Source organism: Carassius carassius, chromosome 6, assembly GCF_963082965.1.
Source record: "Carassius carassius chromosome 6, fCarCar2.1, whole genome shotgun sequence".
Taxonomy (NCBI): domain Eukaryota; kingdom Metazoa; phylum Chordata; class Actinopteri; order Cypriniformes; family Cyprinidae; genus Carassius; species Carassius carassius.
The window spans coordinates 34,181,689-34,196,794 of record NC_081760.1 but is presented as its reverse complement, the minus strand read 5'-3'; the positions used below and the strand labels follow the sequence as shown (position 1 = coordinate 34,196,794).

General features: G+C 37.5%; 2 protein-coding genes across 5 annotated transcripts in view; one reads left to right on the top strand and one right to left on the bottom strand.

Annotated features, from left to right (window-relative positions):
- Positions 1 to 3,507: 3,507 nt before the first annotated feature.
- Positions 3,508 to 10,904, bottom strand: LOC132142000 (phosphatidylcholine:ceramide cholinephosphotransferase 2-like). Of its 4 annotated transcripts, none has more exons than XM_059551643.1 (7): positions 10,826 to 10,904; positions 10,266 to 10,328; positions 6,979 to 7,550; positions 5,967 to 6,084; positions 5,506 to 5,659; positions 5,147 to 5,313; positions 3,508 to 3,824 (listed from the first exon to the last, which is right to left on the bottom strand). In XM_059551643.1, the coding sequence occupies exons 3-7, from the start codon at positions 7,413 to 7,415 to the stop codon at positions 3,639 to 3,641; spliced, it is 1,062 nt and encodes a 353-aa protein (XP_059407626.1). In that variant the 5' UTR covers positions 7,416 to 7,550; positions 10,266 to 10,328; positions 10,826 to 10,904; the 3' UTR covers positions 3,508 to 3,638. The 4 variants fall into 4 exon arrangements, with proteins under 4 accessions (XP_059407626.1, XP_059407628.1, XP_059407629.1 ...); XM_059551645.1 differs by having other exon boundaries at positions 6,979 to 7,546; positions 10,826 to 10,878; XM_059551646.1 differs by lacking the exon at positions 10,266 to 10,328 and having other exon boundaries at positions 10,826 to 10,894.
- Positions 10,905 to 11,731: 827 nt separating this feature from the next.
- Positions 11,732 to 15,106, top strand: part of LOC132142707 (glutathione S-transferase C-terminal domain-containing protein-like) — a 46,148-nt gene continuing 42,773 nt past the window's right edge. Inside the window, exons 1-2 of the mRNA XM_059552777.1 lie at positions 11,732 to 12,201; positions 13,089 to 13,529. Coding sequence (XP_059408760.1) covers positions 11,794 to 12,201; positions 13,089 to 13,529 — 849 coding nt within the window. The 5' untranslated portion in view covers positions 11,732 to 11,793. The remainder of the gene's footprint in view (positions 12,202 to 13,088; positions 13,530 to 15,106) is intronic.

Genomic DNA, 15,106 nt, shown 5'->3' with positions numbered 1-15,106 from the left:
GCCATTGAAGAGACTGTAAAATTGGGGTAATATGATCATATTTTCTTGACCTTGTAAGGACTCTAGCTGCTGCATTTTGGACTACCTGTAGCTTGTTTATTGAAGAAGCAGGACAACCACCTAGAAGTGCATTACAATAGTCCAGTCTAGAGGTCATGAATGCATGAACTAGCTTTTCTGCATCAGAAACAGGTAACATGTTTCGTAGCTTGGCAATGTTTCTAAGATGGAAGAATGTAGTTTTTTTAACATGGGAAATATGATTTTCAAAAGACAAGTTGCTGTCTAATATAACACCCAGATTTGTGACTGAAGAAGAAGTAACAGTTTATGTCTAGTTGCAAACTGTAGTCTACTAGATTAGTATTAATCAAGGCTATTTATGGGTTGCTAAATATACATCTAATGAAAAACTTGTGAAGTTGTTTAACTATGGAAATGGTAAATGAGTCAATAAATGAGTGATCCCTTGTGCACGTGCATTCATCTCCATCTGAAATATTACAAAATGGAGTTTTACAAAGTGCTTGATGTTGTGGATATGCAGTTCAGAGAACGTTTTGAGCAGGAAGGGTTGCTGATGCTAAGGAATCTGGAAAACATCCTCTTAACAGGGGTGGTCGATAATGGGGTACAAATGTACCCAGAACTGGACAAAATATCCCTTAACACACAATCGGCAATGTTCAGATCAAAGCATGATATGCAGTCCAGCAGTGAAGCAGCTAGCATCCTTCAGGGGATGTGTCCAGAAGTCCGTAGTCTTTTTAAGGTGGAAACACTTGTCCGGCTGTTTCTTGTCACTCCCGTGTCCTCAGCAGAAGCTGAGAGAAGTTTCAGTGCTCTCCGAAAACTAAAAACATGGCTTCGTAGTACCATGACACAAGCAAGGCTGAATAGTGTTGCTATGTGTCATTTACACAAGGAAAAACTTGATCAATTAGAGATCAATTAAAATGCTCCAAAATTTGTGGCCTGCAAGGAAAGCCGAAAAATTCAGTTTGGAAGTTTTGATTAAAAATTTCGCTTTGATCTTGAAAATATTAAAAACTTGTAAATACATTGATTTAGGTTTTATTTATATATTTTCATAAAATGTATGTTGTATAAAATTACTGTAGATGTAATCTGTATACTCATTTAACACTTGTTTTTGTCCAAATGTTAAGAAGTAAGTTAAGTTATTGTTCAAATGTAGTGTAATTGAAATATTGTAAATATCATAAAATATCTTTATTTCATAAAAATAAAGTATACAGTAGATGGTCTCACATTGGTCTCAAAGTCCTGCAGTATTTTTAAATTTTGTATGATTTAACAAAAATAGGTTCCAAGGCATGCTCCCAAAATTGCCACCAAATTGGGTGCTGTAAAATGCCAATTGGTATTCTATTTAGAATTTATTGTTATGACCATCAGTTTTGTGTCACATCACCATAAAGCTGCCCCCCCCCACTTTTAAAATGGCTGCTAAGCCCCTGATTGGGATGGGGTTGAAAAAATGCAGACCGCCAAAGCGATCGGATCTGTCCGTGGAGCTGGCGATGTCTGCTATTGGCAGGGAAGATGTGTTGCTGGTGAAGACCGTGTGTCTGAAGAGACAGCAAACATCTGACTGATACAATAGTTAATCAAGCTTCACCATTCAAGCTTAATAAAATGCAACAAGAATGCGATTACTTTTGGTGCATAGTACAGGTATGTAAATTAGCATGCATACATTTACAGCAAAATTAAACACTGAATATAAAATATCTTTTCACAGCTCTTCAGAATACTAGATTCTGATTGGTCCATTAGTGCATTAACTATTTTTGTATAATGACGCTGAACAGTATAAGTTGTCATGAATCCGGACCCGGTGGTCCTCCCTCTCACCTCCAGAGGGCGCCACTTCCATTCTCCCGGACTCATTACCTTGACTCTGCACAGCTGTGTCACGCACTCACACACTTACACCCACACCTGGTCACTAGTTCGACACACCTGTCACATACTCTCACACACAGCTGTTCCCCATTTGTTTACGAGTATATATTCTCCACACTCCCACCTCTCTGTCTGCCTGGAGTAATGTTACTTGTTACTTGTGAACCGTGTCCCTAGTGCTTGTGTTATTTCAGCTTGTTCCCTGTGATTCGTTTTGTTTTTGTCGTGTTGGCCTTTTGGTTTCGTTCTTATTAAAGTGATCTTCCCTGCATCTGGACCCTGACCTTGTTCCTTCCACGGCGCCGTATCTACCGTGCCGTGACAGAGGCCATCTTTGCAAACTCTTTGCGAATCTTCGGCCACAGTTTATTATACAAATATTATATTTGTTAAAGAATTGTTTAACACAATTAGAGATCTATTACCATATTTTCCGGACTATAAGTCGCACTTTTTTTTCATAGTTTGGCTGGTCCTGCGACCTATTTATCAAAATTAATTTGACATGAACCGAGAGAAATGAACCAAGAGAAAACATTACCGTCTACAGCCGCCAGAGGGTGCTCTATATACTGCTCAGTGTAGGATACAGGAGCACTGAGCAGTATATAGAGTGCCCTCTCGCGGCTGTAGACGGTAATGTTTTCTCTTGGTTGTGCGATTTATATATGTTTTTTTCCTCATTATGACATATTTTTGGACTGATGTGACTTATACTCATGTGTGACTTATAGTACGAAAATTAGGGTATAACATCTCAAATAAATAAAATGTGTTTTTACATAATTCTTGATGAGTTTGATGGACAGCAGTGTTGCGTCTCCACAGACTGTATAAATACAGGTTTTCACCCAGTTGGACTATAATTTGCTGCTGTGTTAGAAAATGATAGAAAAACAGCAGCAATGCAGAATTCTGTTATATAAATTAAGCAGTTATTAAATATTGCCAACATTAAAAAATTGGTAGTTTGAGCACATCTTCAGAGTTATGCATTAATTTCCTTTTTGTAATATATATGCTTTGCTTGTAATATATATATATATATATATATATATATACATATATATAAAGAAGTGTTTATAAATTTCATACAACATGAGGTACACTAGGTATTATTGTAAACCATTTATTTCCATAAAATGTCATTGTTTTTAAGACACAGAAAATAAACATAAAAGAAACTGAAATAACAGTTGGCGTGAATCATTAGAAAAAGAATGCATGCATTTCTAATATAAAATTGTGTATTAAATTAATGAAACCCTGTTAAACGACACATTTTATGACAAATATATATTTAGAGGACAATTAAATAAACAGACAAGGAAAAATATGACAACTAAGAAGCATGCACAAACTAATAGATCTGTTTTGACGGAAAGCAAGAGATTTTCCAAAAACCCATCCTACCATCCTACTATAACACTTTCAGTAGGCCCTTCAAATACTTACAAAAGTGTTTATTTAAAAGTCCACAATGACTAAATATAATTTAATGTAAAAAATATCAACAATGACTTTTTTGAGTTTTACAATATTTTTGTTATGCTTGGCCCAATGTTATGTAATGAGATGTAATTAGCAACAATAGCCAAACAATAGCCAAAGTCTTTGGTCTCTGGTATGCTGTAAACACTGACATAGCCACAAGCGAAATCTAAAACATTTCCACATGTTGGTCAAGGCATTGTGATGAATTCACGATGTCACTCCTCCCGGCCGCTCTGCACCATGGAATATTTCTTACAGGGGTTCTTCAGACAGGCAGGCGGCCATGTGATTGGCCAGCAGAAAGAACAAGGCACATGGGTCTGAACGTTCCTCTCAAAGAAGTTAAAAACGGGGTTCCACCAGGTGTGAGTGAGGTAGTTGTTCGGCGAACACTTTAACGTCTGGAGAAAAAAGGAAAATATGAATTAAAATCATAATTAGGAGCAATTCAAATAATCAAAACCAACCAACAAACAAAACAGCATTGTTTTGTGTGGTCAGATGACTGACTACATCTGGCTGTGCACAGGATATAAATGCAATAGAGTTTAGAGATTAAATGACAAAAAGCAGTTCTGGGAAATTTGGTTAGTTGTATTGTGATGACATTTTAGATCCAAAGCAATTTAATAAAAATCACTGTTATCATTGAGGACAGAAGCCCTGGAGCCACTTCAGGAAAGTCTCAACCTTACACTACATTTCAGTTTTCATTATTATTATTATTTTGTGGATGCATTTTAACAACCATAAATATACTTACTGACATGTGACAGTTTTGATATCATAGGCTGCTTTGCTTGTAACAGTATGAACATGATGTTTTGATAGTTTAAAAGGATTTTTCCTGTTTAAAATATCTATATGGGCTTCAATCGAATGTGCAGCACTTTACCACTATCAGGAAGTCATTTCTCAGATGCTCGGCCTAATGGATTTGGATATTCTCAGTGTACTGAGTCATGTAAACACTCACAGTAAAAGGCTTAGGGCCCTTTTTGTTGCCTTGGGTTTAATGACACCCTGAATCTAAATTGCAACTTGAGCTGAGAGCTTCGCTGTGGTTTCAGATGTGTGTGTTTGTAGTTGTCTACATGAGGCTGGAGGTCAAAAAGATCAACATGCAAAATGAAAGCATATCAAAATATGCGAACAAGAATGTATTTTAAAATGAAAATTACATATTTATTCGCCATGAAGTACCTTTTGGCTTACTTTTCACAGCTTTTAGGTAATCTAGACGATTGTTCTACAGTTTGGCGTCAGTTCGATTTTTTCTTAAGAGATGTATCCTTTTATTTAGCAGTGATGCATTCATTTCAACAAAAGCAATAAAGACATTTGTATTGTTACAAGAGTTTTCTATTTCAAATAAATGCTTGTGAACTGTCTATTCTTCAAATAATCCTGAAAAAAAGGATCACGGTTTCCACAAAAGTATCAAGCAACTGTTTTCAACATTGATAATAATCAGAAATATTTCTTGAGCACCAAATCAGCATATTAGAAGGATTTTCTGAAGGATTATGACACTGAAGACTGGAGCAATGATGCTAAAAATTCAGCTTTGCATCAGTGGAATAAATGAGATTTTATATTTGATATAGTCCACTAAGATCGCCTATTTTAACTGGAAATAGATAACAAGAAGACCACCAAAATCCTTATTTAATAAAAGCCTTATTGAAGCATCTCTATTGTTTCATATTACTGATATATGTACCTGCAGATTAGCCATAGTGTGATACCAGTAGAACAGTCGGGTGGTGATGAAATACGCCACCACCACATCCACACTGTAGTGCTCATGGGCCACCAGGATACACACGGCACCCACAGCAGCCGTTAACCAACACAGAAGATGGTACCACCAGAAAGAACGAGGAGAATCTAGAGAGAAACAAAGATTCAGTTATCAATCATTTGAACCTGTAAAATGAATGGTCAGCAAGTGTCTCAGTGTGTTCTGTATGGCTAAAAACAGAATCTAAAGATGCTTACAGTGACCTCAAGTCTGTAATTAGCAGACAGTCTTTGTATTTGTGTCTTAAAATAAAGTTGCCATCTGAGAAAGTGACATACACTCCTTGAGGAAGAGGTACGTGAGTGTGAGAATGACTGTGTGGCCGCTGTACAGGAAGTCGCCGCACAACAGATGAGACCCGGTGATTGATAATCCACCGCCAGAGAGCAACTGCAGAACACGCTGCAGCTTGGCCTGGGAATCTCCTTGGAGCTGAATGACAGATGCAGGGAAGAAGAAATGAGTGAGGATATTGAATGCTGAAAGATGAGTGGTTGGTGACATGATTCATGAATTGAAAAAACATTCCATAAACTGATAGAATCTGAAGCCTTGTAAAGCCTGCAATATTTGTCTTGAGGAAGGATGAGGATATTACAGATTTAGAAGCCAAATGCATTTGCTTATCTAAGATTATCTAGGTATAAGATCCTGAGGGGATCATGTGAAAGAGGCTGAAACGGCTGAAATAAAATATATATATATATATATAATTTTTTTTCTTTTAATTGGCGTTTACCTTTGGTGCACAGACCATGTGCATGCCTGGCACGGGTAGAGTGGTGACGTACATGGTTATGCATCTATACATGTACAATGTGCCCAAAAGGAAGAAATATCGTCTTGCTATAATAGCCCTACATGGAAAAGAAAAATTAAAACAAAGTTAATTTTTGTCATCATTAAACAGATGTGGGTTAGGATGGGATTTCTGATCCTTACAAAGCCTTTTTGTTTTTTATAAACTATGGTACAAATCACATGTTGTAATTACAAATTAGATGATAATAGTCACACATCTTGTCATCATTTTGTTCAGTCATTTTATTATTATTTGTTGTTGGGTTTTTTTGTGTGTAAGTTGTTAATATGTAGCTGTGTAATAATATAAAAATATGTTAGAAGTAACATCAGTTGGACCCTTCCTGGCAGGAGGGCAGAAAGACCAGTAAATAATTCCAATTTCCAATTAAAATTGTAATGTTGACAGTTCAACAAGATCCAACATTAAACCCACTTACCAAAGTTGTTTAAAAAAATTATGGAACCTTTTTTTTTTTTTCATTATGAGAAATAAAAATTTCCCATTACCATTTATTTGTTTGTTTGTTGATTTATGAATGCTATACCTCATTAAATACACATAAATGATATTTTGTTAGGTAAAAAAATGTTAGCCTGAATGCACTGTAAGTTGCTTTGGATAAAAGCGTCTGCTGAATGCATTAATTTTATTTTATTTTATTTTATTTGACAACCTGAAATTGATGAACAACATTTTCAGAAGTTTAAGATCCTATTATAAGTGACTTTAATTTTATACCATTTTTGTGCCTTAAAATGGCTTGATAATATTCATTAGATTTATTCCTTCAATGCAAAATGTATTTTTATAACTGCCGTCAAGATGATTCATTAGCCCTGCTCTACATCATCTTAAACATAACCCCAACAATCCATCAAATGTAATCTAACAGAGCTGATTAACAGGCTACAATGTCAGCAGTAGAATGTTGAGTGATGTCTCTTACTTGTATCTGTGAAAGAGCAATTGAATGGACCATATAGACACCAGAACCATTCCATTGACCTCAGTCACTGTAAATGCCCACTGCACGCGGTCTATATAGTCAAAGAACTTATCCGGCAGAGGTGGGCTGCTCTCCTTGGGTGGTACTCTCTCATGAACCACTGTGATCATAACCGTGGTCAAAACCAGGTTCAAAACAGCATAAAACAAAGCGATGAACGTCTTCCACCATTCTGAGGGCAAACGGTTGCCCTTTCCTTCAGGCACTGATATTTTGACGTAGTCTCGATGTCTGACCAGGGCTTTCCTCAAGCCATTCTGCTTTGCTTCTTCAGCAGCGTGACTGTGGACGGGGCAAGATGTACCAGGGGACGGCGTTCCATCTGGTCGGGAGGTGTCTGTGGGATCCTTATTTCCTTGGTGGTCTGACGATGCCATGAGTACTCGCAACTTCCCACAAATGACTGACTTCCTGCCAAGACTCTCTCCTGTAAGGCACTGTAGGTTACTCTCCTATGCGGTGATAATGAAAGGCCAGCGTTTTCAGCTCTCATATGATGTGGCTGGAACTGTCTTTTACAAAAAGAAAACAGAAGTGCATTAAATATAGAACATTATAGACATATTTGAACATTAAAAGATTTACATCATCTAACATGCACATTAATAAATCAATAGACGCTATTTCAATCATGAATATCACAGGCCAAACTTTTATATTAAAAGCAAAACTAATATACATAATATACTTGCTTCATCACATTAAAACAAAAGATTATGTCAAAGAAATGCACATATTATGTACTAATTTTGCACTTTAAATGAATACTTGATTGATTAAAAGTGACAGTAAAGTCATTTATAGCATTGAAAAAAATATATATATTTCAAATAAATGCTGTTCTTTTGAACTTTCTATTCATAAAAGAAAAAAGATTAAGTTTTCACAAACATATTAAGCAGCACAAGTGATTATAATAATGAGAAATGTTTTTTTGAGCAGCAATCAGCATATTAGAGTGATTTCTGCAGGATCATGTGACACTGAAGACTGGAGGAATGATGCTGAAAATTCAGCTTTGATCACGGGAATCAATTACATTTTACAATATATTTATCTAGATTCACAATGAAAATCGACATTTAAAATTTTCTGTTTTATTGTATGATCAATTATATTGACTAGCTATTAAGTTTCTCAATTTGTAAAAGCAAATTTTGGTATGTTTTTAATGCTTTTTTTTATATATATATTCTCTATAGTCTTTTGGCTAGAAATCTTTGGTTTATATATACAAAACATCTTCTGACCCTCTTTATGTGCTCGATGCATTCAAAAAAAGCAAAGCATATAATTTAAAAACGGAAACATCTGATGCAACTTTAAAATGCCATCTAGAGAAAAGCCAAACAGAAAAAAAAGCATCCATGTTCAGGTTTGAGCCCAGCATTGACTTCTGAACCCAGAAACAAGAAGATTTCAGGAACGGCCTTTTCTGTTTATTAAAGCTTTCAGGTCTGAGAACATCTCTGCTCCATCACACCCAAAGTGCATCACAATAACCCTCATTACAGCGACATACATTATTTACAAACAGTAAACAGAGCTTCAGGACGGACGCAGAGCGAATGATGGATTGTACAAATCATTCAACACGAAGGCATCAATTTCCTCCAAATCAATTTAGGCTGAAATATAATTACATTGGAAATGAGTTCTTATACAAATCTCCCACGAATGAACATTGGATTGTACACAACATGTTCACTCATCGGCAACTAGAGAAAACCTATCATTATCTCTAATAACTTTTGTGCTATTACATTACATGGATGCAACTAAATTACAGCTCAAAACCAACTAAAAGATTTTTTTTTCCAAGCAAATCGCTTTAAAGAGAGATTTCTCCAATTCGAAAGCACTTGCCTGTTGTGTCCCGCAGCTCTACATGCAGAACTGAGCTCTATCGGCCCCACACTCCTCCTCTGACAATGTCTCTGAAACTTCTCTTCATACAACCACGTTCAGAGGAGCATGTTTTCCCAGTCTCCACCCTGCACTCTAATGGTGATGCTTGTGGTGGAGACCTGGCAGGGGAAAATCTCTTCCACATGCTCCCAGAGACAGTAAATGGATGGCTTGGCTGGCTCAGCTCCGCGCGTCCCCTGCCCTGCCTCCGTGCTATTTCCAGCCCTGCCTCCTGTCTCCAGACCAAGCCTGTATTTTTCTCCCAGGGAGCAGTGGTGCCCGGTCGCAGACAAATTGGTAATGATATGGTTGCGAGGCCTGTTGAGCATCCCCCCTCCCAGCTCACGCAGAGGTTAAATTCAGCATCAAAGAGAAGGACAGAAAAAAACGAAGAGACCCCGCCTTACACTTAAAGAGATGAGAGAGAAAGGCTTTTCTTGATTATATTATCCCTTGCAGGCACACTCATGCACTTGTGTTTTTGAACTTGCCCACTTTACTGAATCCTGAATTTGTAGTATTCTACACTTGTGTGTGTGTGTGTGTGTGTCCTTTGCATAAAAGCATGTGCTTAAGGAATAATGAGAATGCACATCTGCATACTACACTAACCTACACCTGGAATGTAAAGTAGTTATGTTTGTATGTATTGTATTGTACAGATTGTATTCTCTAGTTATAGGTAATTATTTATATATAGTATATTTACAGTCAAACTCTCTCAGTAGGTTAGTTGTGTTGTATGTCTGTATTTATGTAGCACCGTGGTCCTGTGAGGCATGGGTATTTCGTTCCACTATATGCCCCCACTTGAACTTGAACTTTAATTTTTTTGTGAACGTGGATTCACAACCAATCTTTAGATATCACCATTTAAATTTTTACTGTGTTTCGTTGTGTTGCAGCTGCTTACTCAAGGGGTTATTTCTACTTGTTCTGGCCTTTAATAACGTCTTTAGTTTACGTAATCTAATGTATTCAGTGATATTTTGACTTGAATACAAAAGTGATGTTGACTTGATGGATATGTGTTTGTGTGTGTGGTCTGTCTGTACCTGTTGTATATTTCGAAATTTTGAAAATTTGAAAATTTGAAGCAATGATCACTATTTAAAAGATGTTTAAATGTATCAAAACGTATAAAATGTATCAAAAGTCTACTGATATCAACAGGTTTGTGGTTTAACATTGGAGTTTAGCAAACATCATCACTTCTATGAGATATCCACACTGATATAGTAAGACCAACATATTTGTGTGTGTGTGTATGTGTAACCATACAATTATCTTCAGCTGTAAATTATGAACTATATACACACCCTTTGAAGGTTTTATGGGAAGCCTCCTCGGCTGGGCCTAAACCACCGTGCCTCCCAAGTGAACTGATGGCTGAACAGGAGAGATGATGGTTACAATGATCTGAAGCTGAGCAATTATATGCTAGAAAGAGTGTACCTTTGTAAAATAAAGCAGCTTTTCAAGTATACATGTGTTCATTGAATTGGATAGACTCTGAGCTAGATGCAACTAGAAAAATAATACAATTAGAATGATCTAGAAACAGGATTATTCTCTAGAGACATCCCACTTTCCTCCATATTTCCTGTTTTACAATTTTTAATCTTACAAAAATTAACCATGGTTTTAGCACAAATAATAATAATAATAAAACATGGTTACTATAGTTAAACCATTGTATTTGTTGTAAAACTGTGGGTAAACAAATGGTAATCAGTACGCAAAAAGTTACTACACTTTTACTACAATAAAACCATGGTTAATTTTTGTGAACGTTATTTCTAATGTAGTCAGCTTTATATTAGGGGCCATAAACTGACATATTTATAACTCAAATAACGTATTAAAATGGAAACATTACCTTATTCAGGCTTAGTTTAAAACGTTTCAATGACCACAAAATATTTATTTAGTTATTTATTTAGCGTGAAGAGGTAACCATAGCAACTGGTAAAAATAAATAACGTTGTGAAAAAAAGTGTTCTGTAGTGCCTTTCCATTGACAGTTATAAAATATATAATAATAAATAAAAAAGTTCATAGTATAATTCACGCACTGCTAGGTAGAAGAATAATCATGTGTCAATAATGAAAAAAGTTTTATGCAACGTTGTTTTGACATTACTTTGTCAAAACAACGTTGTAAAGTCACTGCAAAACGAACTGAAGTTTCGACGGTTTGCAAAGTTTCCCACGTAAATAATTTAATTACTGGAATAATGCAACCTAATGATTTTACATGATAAATTCCTCGATATATATGAAAAATAATTGTTTTAAATGTTATTCGTTAGTTGTGTATGATTTTAAACGTCATAGGTCAAGTAAAGCGTTGGTGGAACTCAAAACGCGATCTTCGGTTTATAGTCGGACTGTTTGTAATGTAACACGGAGTTTTCACATGCGTTTTCTTGTGGATGTTTTGCACAAACACTGTGAGTAGATACACTTCACTTTTCTTCATTTTATTTTGATTATTAGTGTTCGCTGATTGTTATGATGTCGTGACATGAGTTAGATTGCAACCTCAGTGACTTAAAATACAGCTAAAAATTCAAAGACTATTCCGACCACTTATGTGCAGTTGCTTTTTGCACCAAAAATTCATGCTACATAGTTGAACACATGCTCTTTCACTGACATGACTTGACCTCTTGTTCATATCACTGAACTTGTGTGTAACTGCTCCAGTCATTCACTCTCATAATAAAGTCTGTCCCTGGCATGATGCTGCCTAAACGTTAAGATTTTGCATTTTAAATGCGTCCCTTCGTTTCTGTTGCAGATTTCAAGCTCTTCATGTGATCCCCCTTCCACTAGACTGTCAGAATGAAGCCACAAAAAGACAGAGAGAGCCTCTATCTGGAGGTGTCCACTGTGAACGAAGCCGTGTCTCTACCCCTGCACTCTTCTATCGTCCTCTTCCTCTTGTCCTACACTGAGTGCTCATCTTTCAATGTCTGTCTGGTCACAGATCAAGCAGACATCTTGCCGTCTCTGTCAGGTCTGGTGCCCGGGGTTCTGTCTGTCTCTGAGGTGAGGAGAGACGAGCTGCCAGGGCTGGTGAGGATGTGCCGTCTGCCGGCTGCGCTGGAGCCTGCCGCTTGCTTCTGCAGAGCTGGACTAGCTGTCATACTGAGACACATCATTCAGAGAGCATGCCAGCTGATGCCAGGCCGCAGGGATGTAGCGTCACTCTTGGGCTTCAAGAATACCTGTCTCAAGGCGTGTGCCGAGGTGAGACTTCATATTAAAAACAACCAGGAGACAACTGCTTCAAATCCCTTTGCATAATCATAAGTGTGAACTAATAGTGTAGCTGTAGGGTGACAAGCATGTTGACATGTTTTGACAAGTGGAATCACTTCAATATTGGAGGTCAGCATCAAACATTTACATGTTGAAATTTGAGCCCAGTGTTTTGCAGATAGTAGCTATAAGGCATAACAGAGCAAAAACAAGCTTGGGTTGCTTTCCTGTTTCTCTTTCAGCTGTTTTCAGAGCCTTGGGCTGTCAGTGGGACAGGTGTGATGTCTCAAGACACCTATTTCAGTCATGTCTGTCAGATATTAGAAACATTTATGGTATGAAAATACTGTAAAGCTATTTTTATAAGTGCATTTCTTAAAGACATTTTCAGGAAGGTCAAATATATACAGATGATTGGGACAAAATACGAACCAGTGAAACAAATTTGGAGTTTTTGTACATTTATGGTAATGTACGGCATTGTTCTAATTGTTAAATAAAGCTATTAAAGCTATAAAAAAAATCAATCAAGTTAAATAAGTTAAATGTAATAAGTTTAAGTTGAAGGAGTTGCTGATATGGTGTTAAAATATAAATACATAAATAACCCTTTTAATATGCTTTATTTTAATTTAAGAAGATAGCATCAGTTTGTAACATCAAACATTTGTCAGTTATTGACCGTAACTTGTCAATAATTACCAGCTTTTCATTACTGGCTGCAATTTTAATATCAGTGCATCTTTAGTTTGCTTAATTATATGAAACTCTGGAAATGTACAAAGACATGTCACATTATCCGTCCATATATTTCATGAGTCTTACCTCACACATGTCTGTTATTAAATGATTTCTGACTGTCGCTTGCTCCTCAGGTGAGTCAGTGGACTAGACTGTGTGAGCTGGACATTCCCTCCGCAGTGGAGGAACACTTACGAAACCCTGAAGACCAGATGTGTCGACTTCCTGCTGCAATCCTGAACTTAGAGAAGAGGTTAGGGGAACCTGTCAAAGTCCACAATGATGACAAGATACGCCGGCACAAGCTACAACAGCAGAAGAAGAGCGATTCTCATCTAAAAGGCCCTAGTTCAGAGATGGAGAGTCAATCGAATGAATCCCATCCAGGTGTTGAGCTCAGTGCTGCTCTGGAGAAGCTCTCTGCAGATGCAGGTACTGCTCCCTCCACCAGGGAGCGCTCTGACATCAGGAAAGTCAAGACCACAGATCTACCAGCGCTGGAGCATGTGTTTGCAGAAGGGCTGTATTTCACCCTCACCGATGTCGTCCTGCTGCCCTGCATCCATCAATACCTGGTAAAACAAACAAATCGAAAGCAGTTCTTATCTCACTACTTATAAATCACAATTCCTCACAAAGAGAGCCATTCATTCATTAGTTTTAGCAGTGGAGTAGACCTTTGAGGCTCACAGGTGCTTTCAAGTTATATCAAACACCGACGTCTCTCGTTCCTCGGTGACTTCTCCTACTTCAAGGTGATTCTCTCAGTCCTGCATTAATAAGGCCAGTAGTTTCTACTGCACTGTGATGTTCCTGAACTCTTTCAGTCTAAGAGCTTGACTCAGTCTGACACCAGTGTTTGTTAGACTATTACTCTTGAGAATCAGAAAAGCTGTGGCAGCTGATTTAATAAAGGCTGTTCACACCAAGAATGATTCCTAGAAGGATAACAGTTGACCACGTCAACAGACGATAACAGTTAGAGTGCTATTAAAATCATTGATTTTAGCCAATCAGAATCCTCCACTTCATGTAAGTAGACTTCATTTGCTTTCTTCATTTGGTCGGCGGTGTTAAAGGAGTACAGTCGTGGCCAAAAGTTTTGAGAATTACATAAATATTGGCAATTTGAAAAGTTGCTGCTTAAGTTTTTATAATAGCAATTTGCATATACTCCAGAATGTTATGAAGAGTGATCAGATGAATTGCATAGTCCTTCTTTGCCATGAAAATTAACTTAATCCTTAAAAACTTTAAAAAAAAAACCTTTCCACTGCATTTCATTGCTGTCATTAAAGGACCTGCTGAGATCATTTCAGTAATCGTCTTGTTAACTCAGGTGAGAATGTTGACGAGCACAAGGCTGGAGATCATTATGTCAGGCTGATTGGGTTAGAATGGCAGACTTGACATGTTAAAAGGAGGGTGATGCTTGAAATCATTGTTCTTTCCATTGTTAACCATGGTGACCTGCAAAGAAACGCGTGCAGCTATCATTGCGTTGCATAAAAATGGCTTCACAGGCAAGGATATTGTGGCTACTAAGATTGCACCTAAATCAACAATTTATAGCATCATCAAGAACTTCAAGGAAAGAGATTCAATTCTTGTAAAGAAGGCTTCAGGGCGTCCAAGAAAGTCCAGCAAGCGCCAGGATGGTCTCCTAAAGAGGATTCAGCTGCGGGATCGGAGTGCCACCAGTGCAGAGCTTGCTCAGGAATGGCAGCAGGCAGGTGTGAGCGCATCTGCACGCACAGTGAGGCCAAGACTTTTAGAAGATGGCCTGGTGTCAAGAAGAGCAGCAAAGAAGCCACTTCTCTCCAAAAAAAACATCAGGGACAGATTGATCTTCTGCAGAAAGTATAGTGAATGGACTGCTGAGGACTGGAGCAAAGTCATATTCTCCGATGAAGCCCCTTTCCGATTGTTTGGGGCATCTGGAAAAAGGCTTGTCCGGAGAAGAAAAGGTGAGCGCTACCATCAGTCCTGTGTCATGCCAACAGTAAAGCATCCTGACACCATTCATGTGTGGGGTTGCTTCTCATCCAAGGGAGTGGGCTCACTCACAATTCTGCCCAAAAACACAGCCATGAATAAAAAATGGTACCAAAACACCCTCCAACAGCAACTTCTTCCAACAACAGTTTGGTGA

What these genes read in the sequence shown, in the direction of transcription:
- LOC132142000 (XM_059551643.1), bottom strand. Translation starts at nt 7,415, where the DNA reads ATGGCATCGTCAGACCACCAAGGAAATAAGGATCCCACAGACACCTCC. An exon ending in TTGCTCTTTCACAGATACAA is followed by an intron (nt 6,085 to 6,978) that starts GTAAGAGACATC and finishes TTTTCCATGTAG; the next exon opens with GGCTATTATAGCAAGACGAT. An exon ending in ACATGGTCTGTGCACCAAAG is followed by an intron (nt 5,660 to 5,966) that starts GTAAACGCCAAT and finishes TCTGTCATTCAG; the next exon opens with CTCCAAGGAGATTCCCAGGC.